Here is a 13,699-nt window from a genome sequence, read left to right as displayed (position 1 = left end):
ACACGCCTCAGGCCTGAACCCCTTTCAGCTCCAGGTTCCATGCTCCTCCCTGATGCCATGGCTGATTTTCATGACACCGCGTGTAGATGAGGATGAATACTAGAGAATTGGCTTTTTTCCCCTTAAGAGAAAAAAAGTATCCATGTTACTGCTGAAGTCTAAACATGGCTCCGAATTTGCAGCAGGGAAGGAAGTTGAGTGAAGCTGTGATTAGAGCCTTGTTTTTGCCGTTCTTAGAGAAAACTCAGCATCTGCCGCTCCAACTCACCGACCCTGCCTTCATTAGGCCTATTTGTAAGAATCTCGGGGAATGATAAGTGCTTGAATTTCACACTGCTTCTATGCAACATAAAGGGCTCAGGCTTTGGAGTTTTATATTTTGGCACCTGATTTGAAGGGAAGGGGTCTTCCTTCACTCTAACGACGTAATTGTCATTCAGAACGTACCTAGTGAAAGAGAGACTTGTCCTTCCCATTTGCAGACATTAATTACCATTTGGTCTTCAGGGTAACAGATACGGTTGTATTCAGTGCGCATTTCCTGAGCATCTGCCAGGCGCTTTACCAAGTCCTCTGGGGAAAACCAAGTTGAATAAGATACAGTCCCCGATCCTCCAGGGCTTCATAATCTCTCTGGCGGAATGCCAGTGCCTATAAAAGCAGGAAGATGATTTCCCAGAACCTACTAGAATACTTTCAGGGCTAGTTTGACCCTACTTTGAGACTCTTGAGGCTGATTTTTAATAACCTTTTCGTCTGTGAAGGCCTGCAATTGTAGCTCACTTCACCAAGTCATGGGTCTGGAAAGGCCATTTCGTTAGACTGTCACTCAACTTGATATAATTAAGAGTGGAGTCACAGTCCATAATCCTGCAGGATATACCAGCAGGGTTGTGGACCTGCAGGAACCAAAGGACACACGGGAATGTGGACTCTCTTCCAGCCTGACCCTAGCCTTGACACCTCCCAGCCCTCATGTTCCAGGATTTACCTTTCAGGGAGCCTAAAAAAGGTGACCCAAAAGACAGTATATTTTACAGATATTGGATTTCATTGAGTCATCGACCTTCCATGTTGAAGAGAGCCCTGATTCTCCTATACAACATTCCCACTGCTTGAATGCCTCCAGTGATGGGGAACTCAGTCTCTGTCATGTGGAAGATACATAGGCTTGAAGCAGATGTGCCTGATCATTGGCAGACAGGCAAAGAAGCTCAGTCTCTTCGAGCCTTCATTTCAGTTAAAAATAAGTAAATAAATAGAAGGTGATCATTCTCCTTGCCTTGAGAGTGACTGAGAACTTGATGATGTGAGGCTATGATGTTCCTGTCTCAGTGACTGGCACAGAGAAGGGTCATAACAACTGTTGGCTTCCTTCTCCTCTCCTGGGCACTCTTAACAATGACCCCAGATTTACACTCTCCCCCCAGGAATTTCTTGAGAAAAGTGCAGTTGCGCTTCTTTAGGACACAATTCACACACCTCATTTCATGGGCAGTCATTGTCATTGGTCCGTGAAAGTCCCTTTGTGTATCCATTTATCCCCCTTATTTCCCTCATTTATTCCCATATCCCACTCCTACCTCCCCCAGGGAAAGGCAAACACCCCATATTGTGTTTGTATGTGTGCTTACAAGATGCGTGTTGCCACGTACATCAGTGCCACTGGCTTAGGTATCTTCTCTGTTCAGTTTTGTTTTTTCCACTCAGCACTTTGTTTCTGAAGACATCTCCATGGTCCTGGGTGTGCCTCTAGGCATGGCTCCTCCCCGCTCCCTGCAGGAGCCACGGCGGGGTGCATCTATCACTTCACCCATCGAGGCCCCTGGGACGGACACCCAGGTCACTTTCAACTCTCCACCCTCACAAATAGTAAATGTCCTTATACATGTCCCTTTATGGATCCAACTGGGAATTTCCTTAGGACAGGTTTCCAAGGGCAGAATTGCTGAGTCAAAAGCTGCGTGCGCATTGAACATGCCCAAAACCTGCCAGGTTGCTCTTCGGAATGGCCATGCCCATATCCATGCCCACTGGCAGAGGATTCCTGTGTCCCTACCCACCACCCACATTTGGGATTTCCTGGATCCCTCATTTTTTGACAGTCTAAAAGTATAAAGTAATATCATATTGTGACTTTAAGTATCATTTCTCTGATTCCTAATGAGTTTGGACATTTCTTTCTGTGCTTATTGGTCATTTGTTAATTGTCTGTTCTGATCCTTTGACCTTTTTTTTTAAAAAAAAAAAAAAGACAGGGTCTCCCTGTGTTGCCTGGGGTGGAGTACAGTGGCACGATCATAGCTTATTGCAGCCTTGAACTCCCAGGTTTAACCAATCCTCCCACCTCAGCCTCCCGAGTAGCTGGAACTACAGGCGTGCACCACCATGCCTGGCTAGCTTTTTTTTTTTTTTTCCTGGTGGTGGGAGTTTCACTATGTTACCCAAGCAGGTCTCAAACTCGTAGCCTGAAGAGATCTTCCCACTGTCTCAGCCTCCCAAAGTGCTGGGATTACAGGTGTGAGCCACCGCACCCAGCTCTTTGACCATTTTTACTTTGAAGTTACTGTCTTTTTCTTGTCGGTCTGCAGAAGCTCCTTATGTAATCTAGACAGCAATCCCTTATTGGCTTTAGGCTTTGCAAGTATCTTCTCCCATTCTGTCACTTGTCTGTAAACTCACTTCAAGTCCTGACTGAGCAGAAGTTCTTAATTTTGATGTAGATAAACGCTTTTGGTTTTTGTCCTAAGGTTTGTGCTTTTGAAGTTTCTCAACAATCATTTCCTGTCACTCCTAGGAAGTGACCCCCTACCTGCCAGGTGCTGGGCAGCACCGGTTGGGTATGGAGGTTGGTGGGGCTGAGTGGAGTAAGATGCGATCCTTGCCCTCAGGGAGCCCACAGCCCACCCAGTGCAATGAGCAGCAGACACAGACAACAGCAAGGTGCGATGCATGATAAGGGATGGCACAGGCAGCTGTGGGCATTCAGAGGAGGGCACTCAGGTCTACCTGGCAGAAACTACGAAGGATATCTGAAAGCAGTGGCATCTGAGATGAATTGTTTTTTTCTTTTTTGAGGTGGAGTCTTGCTCTGTTGCCCAGGCTGGAGTGCAGTGGCACAATCTCAGCCCACTGCAACCTCCATCCCAGGTTCAAGCAATTCTCCTGCCTCAGCCTCCCAAGTAGCTGGGATTACAGGCACGTGCCACCACGCCTGGCTAATTTTAGTATTTTTAGTAGAGATGGGGTTTCACCATGTTGGCCAGGCTAGTCTTGAACTCCTGACCTCATGATCTGCCCACCTCAGTCTCCCAAAGTGCTGGGATTGCAGGCATGAGCCACCACACCTGGCCCCGAGATGAATTCTGAAGGACCTAAGGGAGGTCGCCAAGAAGAGAAAAAGCACTCCCAGGGCCGATAGCCTATTGTGTATGACCTGGGTCCCCTCAGGTACTTAGCTCTTGCCCTTGGGCCAGTTTGCCTAGATCATGGACACATCTACCCCTGGCAGTTATTACACCCCAGGGTATTTGCTCAGTGTCCACCTAGCCTGTTAAACATCTCAAAACGAAGGTCAGTTAACTAAACATATGAAAAATGTGGCAATGGCATATTGTTTGTGACAGTAGAGCACAAAGTCCGTCTCGGTTCTGTGCTGCTGAGGGGTGCTGCTGGGAGAGGGAGAGGAAGCAGATTAGGATGGGGTGAAAGTGAAAAATCACTTCCTGAGAAATAGCTGTTCATCCTGGGGAAGAGTAGAGTTGAGGCCCGTGGTCGCCAGGTTCCAAGTCCGAAGGACAGTCAGGAGCAGGAGCCAAAGTGACCTGGGGCCCCAGCACAGAGCCAGGACCCATGAGGGGAAGTCACACAGAGCAGGTTTTAGCTTGGAATGAGGAGGACCTTTCCAAGCAGTTGCAGAATCATTGAACAGGAGTTGGGGGCCACAGAGATCTCCCTTGCAGCCCCCTCACTTAGCAAGACCCAGGTGGGGGATGGGACTTCCCCAGGGCTACTCACAGAGTGACCGCAAAGCCAGCACCAGCTCTGAGGCTTCTGTCTCCTAGCTCTTTCCTATGCCTGAGTGTGGGAGGGATGTCCTATAATTAAGTACGTTTATAGAATCTTTGATTTTTGTTGAGCCAAGATCATCTTTTGTTTCATCCCCCAGAGTTATACATTGTGTCTCAGTGTGCGTATTTTCAACAACAATCAAATTCTAAAGGACACATTCTGGCTCCCCCAGTTTGGAGCCAGAACCAAGTGAGAAGACAAGTCTACCCCTGGCAGTTATTACACCCCAAATAAGATTGGATACAGACTGGATATAGACCGGTTGACCTTGTTTGCACAGGAGTTAACAACAAGCCCAAGAGCTGAGAGGGCTGTGTGCCTATCATGGTCACCGCCTGGCTGGACTGTGGGTGAATACAGGGGACACAGTCCTTCCATCTGCAGACCCGGGAGGCACCCTGAGCAGAGTGCAGGGGATGAAACTTTATACTGCCTGGGACAACAGAAGCAAGGCTGACCAGCAGGAATCAGAAGCCCTGGACGCACATAGGACATGGCTTCAACATGAAGAGCTGTCATGCACGGAGCCCTGAGTCCACAGCAACTAGGACACTGGGATGGGAGGAACAGTACTCAGGGAAGGCTTCCTGGAAGAGGCGGGTAGGGCTTGGACAGGTTAACTTGGTAAAGGGAAGGAAAGCTACCTCCCAAGTGGAGGTGGGGAACAGATGGCAGGAAGAAAATATGAAGAGTGCTTGGGGACCTCACATAGAGCCCACAGTTACTTTCATCATGAATAAAATAACTATAGTTTATTGGACACTTACCATGAATTAGGTTCCAAGCTAGGAACTTGGCATATATTCTCGTTTTTAACCCTCTTATCAATTCTAAAGTTCCCAGTTTACAGATACAGTCATGCAAGGTCTGCAATTGTGATTTAAAAAAAAAGGATCTCTATATCTCTGGCCCCTAGCACAGAGCCTGGCACATAATGGGTGTCTAGTAATGTTTGTTGAATGAATGAATGAAATGATAAAACTAGAGGATTTAGTATAGACATCTCTCCAGCATCCAGGATGTCCAAGGCCACCTGGCTCGAGGACATGGGAATGACTTTAACTTCCCACCACCTGCAGTGCTGCTTTTGAGAGATTCTTTATCATGAAATACCGTGAGCTGAGCCCGGCACGCAGTAGGCACTCAACAAATGTGGGCTGAATGATCGGCAGCCCTGCTCAGTATGGGGGTAAAAGTATGCTGAATTCAGAACTAGGGGGCCCATGTTCAGTAGCCCGCTGGGTCACTGCTGAGCATGTGGCTCTGAGTGGGTACTTAACCTATTTGAGGCTCCTCCTGCCTCTTTAGACCAGGATGAATTATGCCCAATTCATGGTTTGCCGTGAGCATTAAATGCAGGAACTTGTGAAGCGCCTGTGAGCCTCCAACACTGCCCCCAGGGAGAGATTATGATGATTACGGTCAGTGGGAAGCTGAGTATTATTTCAGTGCCGTGGGACGGTGCATACAGCAGGGCGTGTGAGTCAGAGGAGCAGGCTGTGTGGCCGGGGTGCGGTGGGGTGCCAGCCACACCATTCCCCACTCTTGATTGATTCTGATCAACCTGCATATTTCATACGCTGCCTCCGTGCATCAAATAAATAAATCAGGGCCTCCTCTGAGCAGCAGGACCTGATTGGGGCATCTGCAGGGCTCAGGACTTCAAAAGGCCAGCGCAGGGATGCTGGAGCCCCCAGCAGATTCTGCTAATGTGACATTTAGGGGCCGGGTGACCCAGGCAAGCGACAGCCGCTTGCGCAGTGTGATGCCCCCTAAATGGCGGGGACCCTTGTGGGGAGAAGGAAGTGACTTTTACAGCCCGTTTCCACCACCCACGGTCAGAGGAACACAGGCAGAAGTGTGGCTCAGGGGATTCCCTGTTCTGTTTTCTGAATGTTTCTAAGGGACCAGCAGCGCACCTGCATTTCTGCAAAGAAATTCACTTAAAGCTAGAGCCCCAGGAGGCATTTCCTCAGGGTACGCCTTGAAATTCCTATGTAACCTCTAGGCATTTTGCTGGCCAGGGTCTGCAGCTCCCACCTGCACTTCACAGAGGCCTTCGTCTGGGGATGGGTGGATGATCCTTCTCTTTGTGCTTCCCACATTCAGGAGGCACAAGTGGTCCATGGAGTGGGCACTCGGCACAAACTGTCACCTCTCAGGAATCCCACTGAGGCAGCCCCCTGTCAGGGAAGAGCATGGGCTGTGGAAAATGTCCAGGGTTTGAGTCTGGGCTCTATTCTTATTACCACTGGGGCCCTGGGCAAAGCCACAAGCTGTCTGAGCCTCCGTCTCCTTGTCTTTAAGGTGGGACTGAGACCACCTACTCCACACACTGTTTTAGCTAGGTAAGAAAATGTACATAAAATAGCACTGATCCAGCACACTATAGAGGCTTGGTCAATGCCCCCAGCCCTTCCTACCTGCTCCCCACCCTTCTCAAGCCTGCTCTTCCCTGGGGGCCCTATCTCTGACCTCAAACTCACTGCCCCTTGTTCCATCCCTCTAACCACAACCTTCCGCTGAATTTGCTTCATCTGTGGCCGCCGGTATCCTCCCAGATGCCAGATCCTCAGACCCTGCTCAAGGGGCTTCTCCCAGCCTCTCTGTGGCATGTGGCACTGCGGCTAGTGGTGAAGGTGTGCCTTTCCTTGGCTTCTAAGGTGCCCACTCCCTCCCAGCACCCTGCTCCTGCGTCCTGGCCACCCCTTCCCAGTCTCTGCTCTGCCCACCCCAGGGGTCAGGGCTCCTCCAGAGTCTGCACTTGGTCCATTCCTCTTCTCACTTGGCTCACTTTCCCTGGGGGTCTCATTCCTGCCTCCGACTCTAATTCCCAGCTTCCATGCCAATGACTCCAGCTCACCCCCTAGCCATACCTCTCCCCTCGGCTCTAGACTCAAAAGCATCTCTGCCTTGATGCTCCACAGGCACCCCACGCTCAGCACATCCAAGATGGAACTCGTTATTCTTCCCCTTGTATCTGGACCCCTCTCCTGGGTTGCCCACCCAGGGATGGGAACTGAAACCCCTTATCCCCACCGGAACCTCGGATGACCTTAGTGCCCCTTTTTTTCATCTCCCATTTGATCGCTCAATTGTTCTGATTTTACCTGGAAAAAAGAAACCTTACTTAAATCTGATCTCCCTCTCCATTTCTTCTGCCACCACTCTGGGCCAGTCCTCATCATCTTTATCCTTGACAATGACCAAAACAATGAACTAAACCCACCAAGAACTGCAAGAAGGATGAGAGTAAATTTGAATGTATCACTTGGGTTTAAAAACACATTGAACAAGTGCAAGGAGCCAAGGGCAGTAGGAGACTGTGCTTAGTATGACACAGCAGAGCAATGTGGCTTCTGAAAGATATTAATTCTACCTGAGGATGCATATAATAGCAATGTGAACTCCAGAATGAGGGAGGGGATGGTGCCCTCTACTTACTGCTGACCAAATCATGCCTAAAGTGCATTGGTCAGTCCTTGGGTCTATATCCTACAGAAAGACTGACTTTGTGGACCCCAAGGAGGGGTCGGGGTGAAGGAGCGGGGAGATTGAAGTGCTGTTGTGTAAAGAGGAGTTGGGGGGTGATGTCAGCAGAATGACCTGTCTTTGTCTTCGAGTATCTGGGCCTATCCTAGGGAAGATGGAGCAAAAGTGATCTGTGTGGTTCTAGAGGGCAGAGCCAGTAGAGCAGGGAAATGTTATGGGAAGACAGTTCAGCTCAGTGGCCAGGGAGAATTTGATACCAGATAGAGTACAGTTGTAGGGAGCCTGGGCTCCCCATCTTTGAGGTGTGAAACAAAGGATGGACAACCAGTTGATGAGACAGAGACAGTACGAGAGAATTTCCAGCCTAGATCAGGTTAGAAGTTTTGTGATTCTAACCAGAAGAGGCATTGGAGAAAGGGAAGCCTGCAAGAATATACCCAGGGCCTGTGAGGAGAGCAAGAGCCTGGAATAGGAGCACCCAGACACAAACCCAAGTCCCAGTCTAACTGGCCACTGTCTCTTGCTCCCCACAGACAGCAGGGAGGTGAAGGTGGGAGAGTACAACGCTGTGGCCGACACACTGGAGATCATCAATGACACCATCAGGTTCCAAGGTAAGGCAGTTGGGCTTCTCAGAGGAGGGGGCCTGCCCAGTTGCTCCCAAGCCTGGACATTGTCTAAGGGTTAGGGACAAGCTCAGCATCCTTGGCTTTTTGGGGTCAAGGGTACATCCTCAACACATACACTCAATCACTGAGCACAGGGCTCCAATCACTTGTACGGGCTCCAGTACCTGGAATGGGTCACTAGAGTTTGTATGAAGTGTACACTGAGGTGTTTAAACCATTGGATGGCCAGGGGTAATTCTTTTTAAATGTAGCCTTGTTAAATTTAGGTCTATCTTCTCCTCTGGCAAAGGGTTTGACTGGGTTGACAATAAGGCCTGTCTATCTGCTGCTCTTCCTGGAAGATTATTTCTTCTCCTCTGCTAGAGAACTCCTCTTCAGCTTCTACAACCAGCTCAAATGACACCTCTTTTGTGCAGTCTTCCTTAATTACCATCCAACTGAGCTAATGACTCCCTTCTCTTTGCTTCTGCAGTCTTTTTTCTCTGCCTCTCCTATGGCCACTGTCACTTTACATTGATATTACTAGGTGATTCAGCTATGAGTCCCCGACTGGATCCTATTTGACTTTAAATTCCTGGCACCTGCCAAGGTCTGACGCATGTTGGAGACTTGGTGGTATCTGATGACAAAATGAATTGATCAGGTGGGTGGGTGGATAGATGGATGGATGGATGGATGGATGGATGGATGGATGGATGGATGGATGGATGGATGGTAGGGTGGATGCATGGATGGGTGTGTAAATGGGCAGATGGCTGGATAGATGCATAGGTCGGTGGGTGGGTGGGTGAGTGGATAGATGGACAGGTAGATGGGTAGACAGATGGCTGGGTAGATGGCTGGATGAATTGATCAAGTGGATGGTTGGATGCGTGGGTAAGCGGATAGATAGATGGGTAGGAGGGTAAGTGGATGAGTAGACAGATGGACAGTGGATGGATGGATGGATGGACAAACAGTCTAGTCACTGAATAGCAATAGAGAAAGCTGCCACATCCATAGCACCCTGGTATTGTTACTTTGATTCCACTGGGTCAGCAGAAATTGGCTTTCTGTGCCAGGAGCTTTTACTTTCCTTCTTGAAAGCAAGGGCACCAGAGAAGGCTCTTCCACAAACCCTTTGATTAGACTCTGTCATGTTCCTATGTTTCCACTGGATCTGAGGGATTCAGCCTTGAGAACATTGCAAAGCAAAATTCCAGTCAGCCTCTGAGAACCAGAGTGGTCTCCACACTCAGGTGAGCCTCCCTATCCCAACTGAGGGAGCTGTCACCAGACATATCGTCACATATTACCTCAAGGGTGACTCCCCAAATTCACACAGCCTGTTCTAACCACCAGAGCCCTGGTCCCCTAGATCGGCCTGTCTGCTCTTGGACTGGGGAGATCAGGGTTTACTGAACAAGGACTCTGGGTTTGCACATTGGAAAAAAGATTGAAGCACTAAATAAATAAAAGACACAAAGCACAACGGACAGGAAAAGCACGAATTTGGTGGGGCAGGGACCAGTAGCCAGGACAGTTGCTAAACAGCAGTCAGAGGGTACCAGGTCTTCATTGGTGATGTCCAGGCCCTGCCTTTCAGCCCCAGGCTCTGCCCCCAGGCCGAGAGAACACAGGAAGCAGCTGTGTCAGGCCTACTCCCTGCTTCTCAGACCTTCCCCACTACCCAGGCCGTGAATAATCAGCCTCTGAACACAGAGGCCAGGCAGTTCAGGGCAGAGCCCAGGCCTTCTATCCACACCTGGCCTGAGTTCCGCTCTCACTCAGACCCCTGCACCAGCCCCCAGTGAGGCTTCTCACTGCTCTGCTAGCCTTCCCTCCTCAAGTCCATTCTGCCCTCAGCAGTCAAAGTGCCCTTGCTGTCATGGCAGGCTTACGACGCCACCTCTGCTCAGAGCCTCGCACATCCCCACTGCTCAGAGAGACGGGACCTCACTCTGAGCTGTGGCCCCAAGTCTTCCGTAAAAGGACCCTTTCCCCCTTCTCTGTCTTCTCTCTCAGATCCCCCCAGCTGAACTGCTTACAGTTCCTCAACTGTCCTGAAACACCACTGGGCCTTGGCTCATGCTGTGCCTTCTGCCCAGGATGCCCTTTCCTTCTCAGCTTCCTGGTCAACAGCCAACTCCTCTGCTCATCCTTTGAGACTCGGCTCCTTTGTCGCCTCCTTTCTGTAGCATTTCCTGACTCCGTCAGGCAGGACTGCACTCTGCTCCCTGCTCAGGCGTCCTGTCTGATGTTATCACATCACCTGGACCCCAGCATCACTGGCAGCAGTTTGTGTAGTGGTTAGAGCACAAGGTTCAGGGTTAGGCAGATCTGAGTTCAAATTCTGCCACTTACTAGCTGTAAGAGCCACATAACACCTAGAAAATCATTGCCCCCTCTGTCAAATGGGAATAATCTTAACTATGCATGAGGCTGTTGGGTGGATCAAGTGGGAAAATCTCTATATCTTGCTTAGACTGTCATAGGCATTCAATAAATAGGATTGCTTATTAGTACTTTTCTCTTTTTTCCTATGGCTAGTGTGTAAGTTCCCTGAAGGCAGGGACAGTGTATTTTTCATCTTTGTATCATTGGTGCTCAGTCCCAGCCTGACAGATGGGAGTTGATTATTAATTGTGATTAATCATCATTAATGATGAATGAATGAGTGAATGGTAATGAATGCATGAATAATGAATGAATGGACCAGATGAAAAGCAAGAAGGAAAACTCAGGACTTCTGCTGTTACTAATACTCATGATAAACCAAACATTTGGTGTCCACAAAGTCTTAAGATACCTCTTGTAGAGCCATCATTTTGCAAGAAGAGAAGAAGGAGTAAGAAGGACACAACTTTCTCTTGTCTGTTGTCAATTTTCTGGAGTTGTTTCTACACAATGGGCCCCAAACCCAGTAGTGATCATATCACCTGTGAACCAAACCTCAGTCTTCTTTATCAGTGCCCAGAGGGGGGCTTGTTTCCAGCCAGGAACTCACAGACACCCCAGGACTATTCTTGCATTTGGTAGCCAGAAGGCACCTGAGCCAGGTGTTTGGGGAAGGATGATGGACAGAGGGGGAAGAAGCTTCCAGATGGTAAGCTTTCACTTCCAGAAGCAAGAAATGATGTTACCTCCATCTCCTTGTGTCTGCTTTAGCCCAGACTTTTGGCCCTTGATGCCACTTTTCTTATAAATGTTACTTTACATGGAATTGCTTAAGGCTTCACATTAACCACGCCAGCAGGTTCCTCGCTGTTTTCAAACCTGGCAACTTCCCTAAATTTCTTAGATGGTTCAAACTCTTAATCCACCGAACATTTCTCGCGCTGTCTCTCTTTCTCTCTCTCTCTCTCTCTCTCTCTCTTTTTTTTTTTTTTTTTTTTTTTTTTTTGGAGACAGAGTCTCACCCTGTTGCCCAGGCTGTAGTGCAGTGGCACGATCTTGGCTCACTGCAACCTCTGCCTCCTGGGTGTGAACGATTCTTCTGCCTCAGCCTCCTGAGTAGCTGGGACTACAGGTGTGTGCCGCCATGCCCAGCTAATTTTTGTATTTGTAGTAGAGACGGGGTTTCACCATATTGGCCAGGCTGGTCTCGAACTCCTGACCTCGCAATCTGTCCACCTCGGCCTCCCAAAGTGCTGGGATTACAGGTGTGAGCCACTGCGCCTGGCCTACATGTTTTTTAAATAGACATTGATCCTCTTGCTCCAATAGAGGGACCTATGTTGTTTTAGGACTGAAATGAGCCACCAGAATGCAGGGGGCATGTGCATATCAACACAACAGTTGGTTTTCCAAATGTAAAGGGTTTCAGAGGTGCCTTATCTACCATGATGGATTATTGAATAGGCCGTCCAAGCTGTGTGATGAGCTGTCCAGGGAGTTAATGCTTCCAGGAGCAGCCCTGTGTCAGTGATGGATGAGAACGGGAGGATAAATACCCCAGCATCCTTTCCCCTTGGGTGAGGCAACTCCCAGGTGTGTTTGGCTCTTTTCCCAGAGCTCCCACAGTGGGACCGAACCTCGGTTGCCCACGAAGAAACCTGCTCACTCATGCACCTTGTCCTGGCTCCCTTCCCTGTCTCACTCCCCCACACCACTAACAGTGCATCCTAGGATCACCTTCCAAATAAATTGCGTGCCTTCTTCCCCTTGTCTCAGGCAGGTGCTATTCTTAGGGAGCCACCCTTGGCCGTAGGTAAGGCAGGTATTAGCATCCTGTTGGGTACACGCCTCAGGCCTGAACCCCTTTCAGCTCCAGGTTCCATGCTCCTCCCTGATGCCATGGCTGATTTTCATGACACCGCGTGTAGATGAGGATGAATACTAGAGAATTGGCTTTTTTCCCCTTAAGAGAAAAAAAGTATCCATGTTACTGCCGAAGTCTAAACATGGCTCCGAATTTGCAGCAGGGAAGGAAGTTGAGTGAAGCTGTGATTAGAGCCTTGTTTTTGCCGTTCTTAGAGAAAACTCAGCATCTGCCGCTCCAACTCACCGACCCTGCCTTCATTAGGCCTATTTGTAAGAATCTCGGGGAATGATAAGTGCTTGAATTTCACACTGCTTCTATGCAACATAAAGGGCTCAGGCTTTGGAGTTTTATATTTTGGCACCTGATTTGAAGGGAAGGGGTCTTCCTTCACTCTAACGACGTAATTGTCATTCAGAACGTACCTAGTGAAAGAGAGACTTGTCCTTCCCATTTGCAGACATTAATTACCATTTGGTCTTCAGGGTAACAGATACGGTTGTATTCAGTGCGCATTTCCTGAGCATCTGCCAGGCGCTTTACCAAGTCCTCTGGGGAAAACCAAGTTGAATAAGATACAGTCCCCGATCCTCCAGGGCTTCATAATCTCTCTGGCGGAATGCCAGTGCCTATAAAAGCAGGAAGATGATTTCCCAGAACCTACTAGAATACTTTCAGGGCTAGTTTGACCCTACTTTGAGACTCTTGAGGCTGATTTTTAATAACCTTTTCGTCTGTGAAGGCCTGCAATTGTAGCTCACTTCACCAAGTCATGGGTCTGGAAAGGCCATTTCGTTAGACTGTCACTCAACTTGATATAATTAAGAGTGGAGTCACAGTCCATAATCCTGCAGGATATACCAGCAGGGTTGTGGACCTGCAGGAACCAAAGGACACACGGGAATGTGGACTCTCTTCCAGCCTGACCCTAGCCTTGACACCTCCCAGCCCTCATGTTCCAGGATTTACCTTTCAGGGAGCCTAAAAAAGGTGACCCAAAAGACAGTATATTTTACAGATATTGGATTTCATTGAGTCATCGACCTTCCATGTTGAAGAGAGCCCTGATTCTCCTATACAACATTCCCACTGCTTGAATGCCTCCAGTGATGGGGAACTCAGTCTCTGTCATGTGGAAGATACATAGGCTTGAAGCAGATGTGCCTGATCATTGGCAGACAGGCAAAGAAGCTCAGTCTCTTCGAGCCTTCATTTCAGTTAAAAATAAGTAAATAAATAGAAGGTGATCATTCTCCTTGCCTTGAGA

At 48.8% G+C, this 13,699-nt stretch overlaps 1 protein-coding gene across 1 annotated transcript in view; it reads left to right on the top strand.

Annotated features, from left to right (window-relative positions):
- GABBR2 (gamma-aminobutyric acid (GABA) B receptor, 2) overlaps positions 1–13,699 on the top strand; it is a 432,864-nt gene that overhangs the window by 313,250 nt on the left and 105,915 nt on the right. Inside the window, exon 9 of the mRNA XM_011993760.1 lies at positions 8,097–8,177. Coding sequence (XP_011849150.1) covers positions 8,097–8,177 — 81 coding nt within the window. The remainder of the gene's footprint in view (positions 1–8,096; positions 8,178–13,699) is intronic.

Source organism: Mandrillus leucophaeus, unplaced genomic scaffold (genome assembly GCF_000951045.1).
Source record: "Mandrillus leucophaeus isolate KB7577 unplaced genomic scaffold, Mleu.le_1.0 Scaffold433, whole genome shotgun sequence".
NCBI lineage: Eukaryota > Metazoa > Chordata > Mammalia > Primates > Cercopithecidae > Mandrillus > Mandrillus leucophaeus.
Note: the sequence above shows the minus strand (reverse complement) of the source record. Positions and strands in the feature narration are given on the sequence as shown.